The 12,931-nt window shown below is 36.6% G+C and overlaps 1 protein-coding gene across 3 annotated transcripts in view; it reads left to right on the top strand.

Moving 5' to 3' along the window:
• The window catches only part of NDUFA5 (NADH:ubiquinone oxidoreductase subunit A5), a 32,487-nt gene that overhangs the window by 16,280 nt on the left and 3,276 nt on the right, over window positions 1-12,931 (top strand). For all 3 annotated transcript variants that reach the window (XM_035021026.1, XM_035021027.1, XM_035021025.1), the window contains 2 exons: window positions 5,360-5,476; window positions 10,849-10,914. In XM_035021026.1, coding sequence (XP_034876917.1) covers window positions 5,360-5,476; window positions 10,849-10,914 — 183 coding nt within the window. The remainder of the gene's footprint in view (window positions 1-5,359; window positions 5,477-10,848; window positions 10,915-12,931) is intronic.

The following is a 12,931-nucleotide window of genomic DNA, read 5'->3' as shown; positions in this document are numbered from 1 at the left end:
TCCTGCCTCGATCCCTTTCTTCCCTTCAATAATCACACCATTTCTCTCCTCCCCTTTATAGATAACTCGGAAGAGTTATCTGTACTTAACTGTCTCCAATTTCTCTTACTCCCCTTTGAACTCACTCCACTCAGACTTGGCTAGAAATGCTCTTTTTTTTTTTTTCCCCTAAACATTTTATTTATTTATTTGACAGAGAGAGGTAGCGAGAGCAGGAACACAAGCAGAGGGAGTGTGAGAGGGAGAAGCAGGCTCCCCGCTGAGCAGAGAGCCCGATGTGGGCTCAATCCCAGGACCCTGGGATCATGACCTGAGCCGAAGGCAGACGCTTAAGGACTGAGCCACCCGGGCGCCCCTAGAACTGCTCTTTTTTCTTTTTTGATTTTATTTATTTGAGAGAGAGACAGGATAGTGAGAGAGAGAGCACAAGTGGGGAGGAGCGGGAGAAGCAGGCTCCCCGCAGAGCAGGGAGCCCGATGTGGGACTCGATCCCAGGACCCTGGGACCATGACCTGAGACGAAGGCAGATGCCCAACCAACGGAGCCACCCAGGAGCCCAGAACTGCTCTTTTCAAGGTCACCATGATTTCCGTCCTGCTAAATCCATTGGTCATCTCATGTTTCTCATCTTAATTGACCCAGTAACAGCTCTTGCCACATTTGGCACTGTCTCCATCAAGCACTTTGTGCTTGGGAACATCTCAGTGTCCTGGGTTTTTTTTGTTTGTTTGTTTGTCTTTTATCCCCCTTACACTTTTTGCCTTCTCCTTTTCTGGTTATTTCTCATATCCCAATTTACAAATTTTGGAGTGCTAAGACTTAGTTCTTGGAACTTTTCTCTATATTTGTCTCCTTGTCTGGACCCAATCTAGTGGTTTTATTATTGTTAATATTTTTTTGTTAAAGATTTTATTTATTTGACAGAGAAGACACAGCGAGAGAGGTAACACAAGCAGGGGGAGTGGGAGAGGGAGAAGCAGGCTTCCCGCTGAGCAGGGAGCCCCATATGGGGCTCGATCCCAGGACCCTGGGATCATGACCTGAGCCGAAGGCAGACGCTTAATGACTGAGCCACCCAGGTGCCCCAATCTAGTGGTTTTAAATACCATCTGTACACTGATAACTGTTAGATTTCTGTGCCAAGCCCTGACGTCTCTTTATGAGAGTCTTCTGTATTTAATTGCTTAGTGATATCTCCACTTGAATGTCAGACAGGCGACCCAGACTTAATGTCCAAAACTGGGTTCCTGTTCTTCTGCCTAAAACCTGCTCTTTTTTCGGGCTTGCTCACCTCAATGAATGGCAGTTCCATTCTTGTGTTCACTCAGGTCAAAAACTTTGAGCTCATGTTTAATTTCTCTCTTTTGCTCACACCCCATATTAAAAGTTTCTACTTTTAACATATATCCAGATTTTGAGTACTTCTCACCATCTCCTCTGCTACTACCATGTTCTCAGCAACCATCATTAAGCTGTAGATAATCGCATTTGCTTCCTAACTGCCTCTCCTTCCTTGTCACTTCTTCAGTTTGGTCTTTCTTCAACCAAGCTAGAGTCAGCCTGACAAATGTGAGCCTGGTCATGTCACTCTGCAAAACCCTCCACTGGCTTTTGATTTCACTTTCAATAGAAGAGTCCTAACAAAGGCCCTCCAGATAACTATTCAGCACACTGTATACTACTAATTTATTTTAATCATTTACTCTCTGTATTAGAAGATAAGTTTTCATGAAGGCAGGGATTTTTTATTATTTTGTTCCTTGCTAGAACAATAACCAGCACATGGTATGTGCTCAGCAAATATAAGGTTTGTTGAATGAATGTTGTGTACTTATGAGTTCATAATGACTCATTATTGTCTAAAACGGAACTCATGGTTTTCCCTTTCTAAATCTATTTCTTTTACTGTGGACTCTATTTTTCCTGATGGTATCAGAGTCTTTCTACTCCCTAGGCTGGCAGCTGAACATCACAGTTGATATTTCTCTTTCCCCTGTATCTTCATGTTAATTCCAGTGACAAGTTCTGTTGATCCTTTTCTGTAACAGCTCTCCAGTCTGACGTTTTTCCTTTTCTGTCTGTTACCCATTTTCGTCCTCTGCTATTGTTTAGAGAATTGCAGCAACTTTGTTACGGGCCTTTCTGCCTTTTTCACTTCCATCCAGTCTTTTAAGTCACTACTACCTGGTTAATTTTCCTGAAGCACAAATCTAATCATGCAATTTCCCTAAATCTTTTAATTGCCCATAGAATAATCTCAAATGCTCTAACTTGGCACACAAAACCACTTACAGTCTGACTCTTTCTCTAAGCTTATCTCCTAAACATTTCCTGTGTATTCTATATTCTAGCCACATGCTGTCCAATAAATGTATAATGTGGGTTATAAATGTAAACCATGTTTGTAATTTTAAATTTTCTAGGATTCACTTTTTTTAATACAGAAAAGGTAAAAACTAATAATATATTTAATATATTTAAAGCATATTAATATGTATTATTTATTTTAATAAAATATTTCACAATATAATCAATATAAAAATTAGTATATTATACTCTTTTTTATACTAGATTTTCAAAATCCACTGTATATTTACATTTATAGCACTCTTAGTTCAGACTAGCCACATTTCAAGTGCTCAATAGCCATATTTGGTCAGTGGCTATTGAACAGCACAGTTTAAGGAAAATAGAACTATATACTGATGGCTTTATGTTCCTTTTATTTTTGCCATTCAATCCTATGTGTGTATTCCATGTATAAAATTGTCTTTTCCTACGTCTTTAAAAGAGCATCCAAGTCCTACCATTCCTCCAGGTTTATCTCAGTTCTTTTTCTTGAAACTTGCTCTGATACCTGCTGAAGTGACTCCCTCCAATGGAATAATACTAGCATTTATTGAAAGTTAATGTGTGCCAGATACTGGTCTAAGTTCTACAACAACCTGTGAAGCAAATATTATTAACATCTCCATTTTAGAACCGAAGTCTCTTAATCTGACCTTTCTATTGCCATATCCTTTGCTAAAATTAAGAAGAAGTGAGGCTAGGGGCGCCTGGGTGGCTCAGTCGTTAAGTGTCTGCCTTCGGCTCAGGTCATGATCCCAGGGTCCTGGGATTGAGCCCCGCATCGGGCTCCCTGCTCAGCGGGAAGCCTACTTCTCCTTCTCCCACTCCCCCTGCTTGTATTCCTGCTCTCGCTCTCTCTGTCAAATAAATAAAATCTTTAAAAAAAAAAAAAAATGAGGCTAAAAAACCCACATATAATTCAGATTATATGTTATCCAATAATTTCTACATTAGTATAGTTACAGTACGCTCTTATGGAACATCATATTCAAATATATAATGTCTAAATATGCAGATTACTTTTTAGGAAAAGCAATTCTTAGAGGCCCTGAAGATTTATTTGCTTATTTGTATGTATATTGTGAATATATATGAATGAAACTAGGTATTAACACCTATGGATTTTGTACAATTAAACTAAAACAAATTTCAAATTAAATACAAATAATAAAAAATTCTTCATCATGTATGTATATTTATGACTATACTTACTACTTATGAACACTTGTGAGTTAGGATCTGCTATAACAGCTTCTTACCATGTGACTTTACTACTTTACTATGTGAACTTGAAGTTCAGTGTGCTTTAATACAGGCTATACAGTGACTCAGTTCTCGTGCTCCTTTTCTCTTAAGCCTGTGGTGAAACCTTCATTCACATGATACCAACTCAATCATCATAAGCTGAAGTATTATGACTATATTTAGTTAAGTTTGATCATCCTTTATAATCATTGTTTGTATGTTTTACTTCTACAGAAATTCAAATAAGAAAAATTGAAAAAAAAATCGAATTTGTAGTGCTTAGGATATCAGTTTGAGAAAAAATGATTTAATAAATGATTTGATTTGATTTTTTATTTATTTTATTTTATTTTTTAAAGATTTTATTTGACAGAGAGAGACACAGCAAGAGAGGGAACACAAGCAGGGGGAGTGGGAGAGGGAGAAGCAGGCTTCCCGCCGAGCAGGGAGCCCAATGCGGGGCTTGATCCCAGGACCCTGGGATCATGACCTGAGCTGAAGGCAGACGCTTAACGACTGAGCCACCTAGGCACCCCAAAATGAGTTGATTTTTATTTTATTTATTTTTATTATTATGTTAATCACCATACATTACATCATTAGTTCTTGATGTAGTGTTCCATGATTCATTGTTTGCGTATAACACCCAGTGCTCCATTCAGTACGTGCCCTCTTTAATACCCATCACCAGGCTAGCCCCTCCCCCCAGCCCCTCCCCTCTAGAACCCTCAGTTTGTTTTTCAGAGTCCATTGTCTCTCATGGTTCATCTCCCCCTCCGATTTCCTGCCCCTTCATTCTTCCCCTCTTGCTATCTTCTTCTTCTTCTTCTTTTTTTTTTTTTAACATATAATGTATTTGTTTCAGAGGTATAGATCTGTGATTCAACAGTCTTGCACAATTCACAGCGTTCACCATTAGAATGCAGTTTTATTTTTACTTATCATACCTTTGGCTTATACACAACTTTTGTTCATGCAACATAAAAAGTATCCATATTTATTATACACTTGACCCTTGAATAGCATGGGTTTGAACTGCATGGGTCCACTTATATGCTGATTTTTTTCAGTGAATACAGTACAGTGCTTAAGTATATTTTTTCCTTACGATTTTCTTAATAACATTTTTTTTTCCCTAGCTTACTTTATTTTAAGAATATATGTGATACATACAACATATAAAATATGTGTTAACCAACTGTTTATGTTATTGGTCAGGCTTCCAGTCAACAGTAGGCTATTAGTAGTTAAGTTTTGGGGGAGTCATAAGTTATATGTGGATTTTCAACCATGCCAGGGATCGGCCCCCTAACCCCAGCGTTGTCCAAGGGTCTACTGTACTCACATTTTTCCTCAGTTATAAAGGTGATGGATAGGGCATAGACATGAAGAAATTGCAACAAGAAAGAGTTAAATGCATTTTAAAAACAGATGTGAGGTTTTTTTTTTTGGTAATTTGTGAGACTTTTTAAAGTGTTCTATTGAATCTTTGATGATATTTTATTTTATTTATTTATTTATTTATTTTTAAAAAGATTTTATTTATTTATTTGAGAGAGAGAGAATGAGAGACAGAGAGCATGAGAGGGAGGAGGGTCAGAAGGAGAAGCAGACTCCCCGCCGAGCAGGGAGCCCGATGCGGGACTCGATCCTGGGACTCCAGGATCATGACCTGAGCCGAAGGCAGTCGCTTAACCAACTGAGCCACCCAGGCGCCCCTTTGATGATATTTTAAATTGGAAATGTGTATGATTTGTCTTTTCAGAGGCTAAGAATATTGTATACAAAGATTCTTGATGTTCTTGAGCAAATTCCTAAAAACGCAGCATACAGAAAGTATACAGAACAGATTACAAATGAGAAGCTGAGTATGGTTAAAGCGGTAAGTAGCTGTCTTGATTTGGATTTATGGTTTCAATGCAATATTAACAAAAAAGTTCAGTTGCTTATTTTTTGCATATTCTACATGCTTTCCTCTCCTCTATTCTTTCTTCTATGCTTTCCTTCCATCCTTTTTCCCTTTATTCAGCAAACTCCTGTTTACTAAGTGCTTTCCATGTGCAAGCCACTGTTAAATACCAGAGTGAAAGAATAACATCAAGTCTCTAAGTTCACATTGTTCTTTTACCTCTCTTCCCTATCAGGTCCTTTGTTGATTATTGACTTTCTATAGATACATCAATCCTTACCTCTTTTCTTTAGTTTCAGAGTAGAGAAGAATGAAAGCAAAACAAAAAATGTCTGTTGTGTTTAAAAAAAAATTCCCAGAAATTATTATTTTAGAAAGTGCTTTGTTGCAAAGAAAACCAAGTCAGTCTCTTAATTACCAAAAATTGTATCAAACATTGTTATGGGCTGACTGTATTTCCCCCCTCCCTCCCCAGATTCATATGTTGAAGCTCTAACCGCCCCCCCGCCCAGTATGGGTAGAACATCTATAGAAGTAATTAAGGTTAATGAGGTCATAAGATTGGCCCCTGATTCAGTAGGATTAGTGTTCTTATGAGAAGAGACAGTCATATGAGGAGGACACAATGAGAAGGTAACTATATGCAAGCCAGAAAGAAAACTCATCAGAAACTGACCCTATTGTACCTTGATCTTGGACTAACAGTCTCCAGAGCTGTGAGAAAATAAATTTCTGTTGTTGAAGCTACACAATCTATGGTATTTTGTTGGCAACCTTAGCAGACTCATACAAGCACTTTACAGGTTTTAAATCAAAGGCCCTAGCCAGACACACCATAGACTGCTGCTAGTTCTTTTATACCAAACTGTATTGCACTCTTGTGCAATTAAATTTTTAAATTATTAAATTTTCACACCAGCAATTATTTCACAGACTTTTGTGATTATCCAAAAATGTTCATAAACTCTAAAAGTAATTTACATGTATGTAGTAAGTGGCTCTAATATATTTTTTCTTATTATTATGTTACCAAACCCTAGCCCAAAGAGAATAATTATTTTTCCCTAGGTATGCAGCAAAACAATGCAATTTGATTTAGAACTTTTATTCTTAGTTTGGCAATTCTGAAAGTGACTTACAATTAAAGTCTCCAAGGGGAAGTTCAACATTTCTTTTGATTTCATGTTTTCTTTAAGGTAAGTGGGCTTATGAATTTTTTCCCATCACAGAGTAAGAAATTTCCCTTTCTTTTTCATGAGGTGAAGCTCTTCAACTCTGAGTCTCTGCTTTCCTTCTCCATAACCTTATTCCACTTCAATTGTTTTTCTCTATTTCTCTTTTTAGCCTCTGATCTTCTTATCTTTCAGATAGCCTCAAAATGTATTTAACTTATTCCTATCTTAAAAAGAAAACTGTTATCTTTATATCTTCCTTTACTTTTGCCCTATTTTTCTTTTCCGTCTTAGCCAGTGTCAACCAAAGAATAGTTTACTGTTATTACTTTCACTTACTAGTTCTAAAATAGTTTTCTCTGACTTGGGCCCTTTTAGTTGTCTTGTAACTTATTGGTCTGTGTGTAGTTCCATCATACTTCATTATATGCCCCACACTGCCAATAGAGTGATTTTTTTTTTCAATATATAAATCTGATCCAGGTTCTTCCTGCTTAAAAACCTTCCTGTGGTTTATTGGTTAGTGTTTCTCAGAGGCCGAGTTTAAGAATGTTTGCTGAGTTAATTGTATGAAACTCACCTAACTACTTTTATCTGCAAGTCTTTGATGTACAGCCAGGTTTGGGAACCACTGGCTTACAGGATAAAGTCCTTAGCATGGTATGGAAGGTGCCCCAAGATCTGACTCTGGGTTATCTTCTCAGTCTTACCTTGTCATTTCCATTTCGTACCCTATACTTCAGAATACCAAACAGCTGATAGTTATGTGAATTACATGCAATTTTATTTTTGTGTTTCTTTGTATTTTCTCTTCCCTCTTCCTGGAATGCCCTTACCTTGTCTTCCTGGCAGTTCTTACTTGGGCCTCAAGATCCGTTACTTCTTCCTCCGTGAAACCTTTCCTTATCTCCCCAAGTAGAGATTAACAACTTCCTTGCTTTTCTTCCATTGTACCTGTCACACTGTATTTTATTTATGTCCTCTCTACTAGTCCATAAGCTACTTATGATTGATGTTTGCATTCATCTTTGTATCCCAAGAACCTAGCATGGTACCTGGTGCTTATATAAGGTCCCGTAGAAATGTTTGTTTATCCAGAAGGCTACATACAAGTAGTTTTTAACAATCCCAAGCACTGCATAATAGTTGTATCACTGATTCCTATTTTTGGTAAAATTATTACAGATTTTTAACCCTCAATAGAGTCTTACACAAAGTCTTCAGTAAATATTGTTATTATTTTAAAGTATCTACTTACTAAGCCAAATATGAAAATAAAAGTAAATATTTTTTCAGATTATACTAGGGAGATAGAATATTGGTGAAAAGTATTGGTTTGTGGCCTGTCCAAAATTTTCATCTCAGCTCTAATCCTTATTTGCTGAGTGACTATTGGCATATTACCCATTTCTCTGTCTCAGTTTCCTCATCTAAAAGTTGGGTATAATAATACCTACCTGAATACTTATTGTTAGGACTGAATGAGGTAATACATATACAGTGCTTAACATAATTGCAAGCACATGTGATCAGAACATGGTAGCTTATTAAGCTTAATTACATTCTGCCACTGATAAATCGAGGTCATATTATTAACTTACCTTCAATAAGACAAATTTTGAGTTGTTTTCCTAGCACAAGATTCTCTTGAGTTGAAAATAATGAACCTTCCTTGCCTTCTTTTCTTCACTCTCCTGGGTCTCTTAACAGTGACCACCTTCCCTGTTTTGCTTTTGAAGTTTGGCTTTAAAGCTCAGTTAATTCTGAGTTAAACGATCTTTCTCAAACATGTTACTCTGCTTTCCTCCCCTTTCCTTTCCAACTCTTTTCATTTATTCAAGAAACAACTGAATGCCTGTTATATGCCATGTATGGTTGTAGGCATGGAAGCCAGTGCTTATATGACAATGAACAAAACGGATAAAAATCCCTGCCTTCTTAGAGATTATACATTAATGGTGGGAGGCAAAGAAGTAAGTAAGTAAACAAAGAAGTACATTACATAGCATGTTAGAAAGTAGTTAGGGCGCCTGGGTGGCTCAGTTGGTTGAGCGACTGCCTTCGGCTCAGGTCATGATCCTTGAGTCCTGGGATCGAGTCCCACATCGGGCTCCCTGCTCAGCGGGGAGTCTGCTTCTCCCTCTTACCCTCCCCCCTCTCATGTGCTCTCTCTCTCAAATAAATAAATAAAATCTTAAAAAATATATATATATAAAAAAAAAGTAGTTAAATGCAGTGAAGGAAAATGAAGAGAGAATGATGTGTATCCGGTGATGAGGGATGTTATAATATGTATTTGCTTCCTCTGCCTGTTCTAAATAACTTGGTGGCTGAAAACAATAGAAATTTATTCTTTTACATTTCTGGAAGCCAAAATTCTAAAATTAGTACCAACGGCCCAAATCAAGGTGTTGACAAGACTGCATTCCTTTTAGAGGTTCTAGGGTAGACCCTGTTCCTTGACTCTTCCAGCTCTGGTGGCTTTCAGCATTTTTTGGCTTATGGCCACATCATTCTTATCTCTGCCTCTGTGGTCACATTAGTTTCTCTTCTATGCATAATTTTCCTCTGCCTCTGTCTTATAAGAACACCTGTAATTGCTAGGGCCCACCTGGAGAATTTAGGATAATCTCTCTGTCTCAAAATTCTTAATTACATCTGCAAAGTATTTGCCACACAAGGTAACATTCATAGGTTTTACGGATTAGGTCATGTACATTTTGTGGGGCATTATTTAGCCTACCACAATATAAATTATTATCAGACTGGGCCTCACTGAGAAGGTGATATATGAGCAAAAACTTGGATGGAAGTGAAGGAACAAGCCATGCAGATATCCGTGGTCAGCCAGCAGATGCCCAGAAGCAGAAGCATGCAATTCCTGTAGAAAATAGCTTTGTTTTTTTCTCCCTCTTTTCATTTCATTTATGGGCCAAAAAACCATCCTATTTACACCTTACTTATATAAGTGTAAGTATGTATAGAACATGGTTTCTGGATCTCACAAAGCTCAGTTTACTAGCAATAAATACATGTCATTGTATTTTCTAGGTACCACATTAGCATTTCTTTTTTTTTTATTAAAGATTTTTATTTATTAATTTGACAGAGAGAGACACAGCAAGAGAGGGAACACAAGCAAGGGGAGTGGGAGAGGGTGAAGCAGGCTTCCCGTGGAGCAGGGAGCCTGATGCAGGGCTCGATCCCAGGACCCTGAGAGCATGACCTGAGCCGATGGCAGATGCTTAACGACTGAGCCACCCAGGCACCCTAGCATTTCTTCTTTAAAAAGCCTTTTATTGAAGAATAATGTACTAAAATGTACAAAAATCATAAGTGTAGAGCTTGATGAATTTTCACAAAGTAATCACACCCATGTTAACACCAAATCAAAAAGAGGACATTTCCAGAATGTCCAAACCCTCTCTTTCTCCCCTCCAAGTTACTACCCTCCTAAAGATAACTACTCTTCTGACCTCTGTCACCACAGATACATTTCACCTGGTTTTTAACTTTTTATAAATGGAATCATCAGTCTGTGCTCTTTTGTGTGTGGTTTCTTTCATTTAATATTATGTTTGAGAGAATCATCTATGTTTTTATGTATAGTTTTAATTCGTATATTTTCATTGTTATGTAGTATTCTGTTATATCCAAATACTATAATTTATTCATTAATTCTATATATGATTATTTGAATTATTTCTAGTTTGGGGTTATAATTTGTGCTGCTGTGAACATTCTTGGACATGCCATTTGGTTAATGTATTATACATTTCTGTTTGGTATATACCTAGGAGTGGAATTCTGGGTCATAGGATAGCATTTATTTCGAATACTAATGCTCTCAGACGAAATATAGGAAATACTAAGAAAATAAAGTGGTATTTTAAAATCTGTATTTTAGAAAGACCGGGTTGGACATCATATTTCTTACTCTTGATAAGCAAGTTAATATTAAGGCAGAAAAGCAATAAAATAGTAGAGAGATAAAATGGGTTTCCACCAGATATTTGAGAAACATTAGTAAGGGTTTAATGAAAGAAAAATTAATTATGTTTGCTATAGTAAGCGCTATTTTATATTTGGGTCTTTTTAATTAGGATATTAAAACATTCAGATACTCTGCTCCTTTCTTTAAATCTTTTTTTCTTTTTTTCCCTTAAATTACAGCAACCAGATGTTAAGAAATTAGAAGACCAACTTCAGGGTGGCCAGCTAGAAGAGGTGATTCTTCAGGTAAAGAAAAAGTTGAATATTTAGATGTTTGGCTTTTTAAATGGTCAGAGGCACAATACTTAGACACACAAAACTGACATTCCAGAAAAAAAGGGAAAACTAAATTTCTTTATATCAACTCTCAAATATAAGAATAATCACATATAGGAAATATTTCTATCATGTATATGTCAATTAAATATTTATCAATAATTATAACTTGAATTTATGAGGCTTCTTTAGGAAATTTGGAGTTGGATACACCTTGAATTTAATCAGCATGTTCTTCTTAGCCTTTAACTCAAACTAGTAACACAATATTACTGTTGCTTGAATAATTTTATCTTTTTAGATACATACTTTTATGTTTTAAAGGCTTAGTATATTTTGAATATGGAGAAATACAGATTTTTTGAATCATAAAATCATAAAGTTAGAATGTATTTTTATTTTTGACTTTGATTAACACATCTATGCCTTTTTCTTTTTAAGTTGTACATTTTTTCCCCAGTTACTAGTAAGGTTAAACTTAAAATACGTTCTTGTATTTTATGTTTTATAAATTATATCATTAGTGGTTTTACTCTATCATTTGTTTTTAGTGTTTTTCTTCTATATTTCTTTGAGTGTTTTTTGAAATAAAAGAGATACTAACCTAAATTTTGCTCTATTATCTGCACATTTTTTCTGTCTCTTCTTTGCCTTTTGACTTCAACTCAATATTTTCTCCCATGTAGAGATTTTTAAAATTTTTATTTGGTCAAATCACCCCCCCCGCCCCAATATTATAGGTTTAGATGTCTACCCTTAGAAGCCGTCTGATATTCAGTTCTGTTTCATTTAATTTGTACATTTTTTGTATTTTAAAAAAATACAACCATTTCTTCTTGAGTTTTATTAAAGGACAAATAAAAGGAAATATTGGGTAGTATTGGTGATTAGGGAGGTATATCACCAATAGACATGATATACAAATTCAAAAGAATAGTTAGATGGCACTGTTAAAAGAGGAATAGGGCATTCAGACAGCTTTTTATGAATGTAGACTATTTCAATCATTCAAAGGCCTATTTTCCTGGCCTTCTATTCATTTGCCAGCTGTTTGTTGTACCATATGGGAACTTGCTACTAACTTATTATTGTCCTTTTTCTGTTCTTTCTTTTCTGTCAGATCTCACTTTGATCATGACTTTAGTTTAACTTATACACTAATTTATCATGCAGTTACAGTCTCAGGGTACAATAGGTATTTTTATGTCAGCTGTGCCATTCTCCACATTTTCATGGGCAGTATTAAAGTTAAATTTTAATAATGTTTTACTTTACCTAATATATTTAAAATATTAAAACATATAATCAGTATAAAAATATTGACATATTTTATATTCTTTTTTTATACTAAGTCTTTAAAATCTTTTTTTTTTTTTTTAAAGATTTTATTTATTTATTTGACAGAGAGAGACACAGCGAGAGAGGGAACACAAGCAGGGGGAGTGGGAGGGGGAGAAGCAGGCTTCCCGCTGAGCAGGGAGCCCGATGCGGGGCTCGATCCCAGGACCCTGGGATCATGACCTGAGCCGAAGGCAGACGCTTAACGACTGAGCCACCCAGGCGCCCCTAAGTCTTTAAAATCTTTTGTGTATTTTATACTTGCAGCACATCTGAATTTGAACCAGCTGCATTTCAAATGCCTACTCAGTCACATGTAGGTAGTAGCTACCATTTTGGACAGCCCATTTCTAGAGGGATAGTATGAGAGGAATAAGGAAAAGGTGGTGTGTTAGAAGCCAAGGAAGAGGGGGCACCTGGGTGGCTCAGTCAGTTGAGCATCTGCTTTTGGCTCAGGTCGCAAGCGTCAGGCTTCCTGCTCAGCGGGAGGCCTGCTTCTCCCTTGCCCACTCCCCCTGCTTGTGATCCCTCTCGCTGTGTCTCTCTCTGTCAAAAATAAATAAATAAAACCTTAAAAAAAAAAAAAAAAGAAGAAGAAGCCAAGGAAGGAGGGTAGGAGTAGGCAACAGGGGTCTCATGCAGCTGGGTC

This window comes from Mirounga leonina, unplaced genomic scaffold, assembly GCF_011800145.1.
Source record: "Mirounga leonina isolate KUSES-001 unplaced genomic scaffold, KU_Mleo_1.0 Mir_174, whole genome shotgun sequence".
NCBI lineage: Eukaryota > Metazoa > Chordata > Mammalia > Carnivora > Phocidae > Mirounga > Mirounga leonina.
This window is presented reverse-complemented; position numbering and strand designations above follow the sequence as displayed.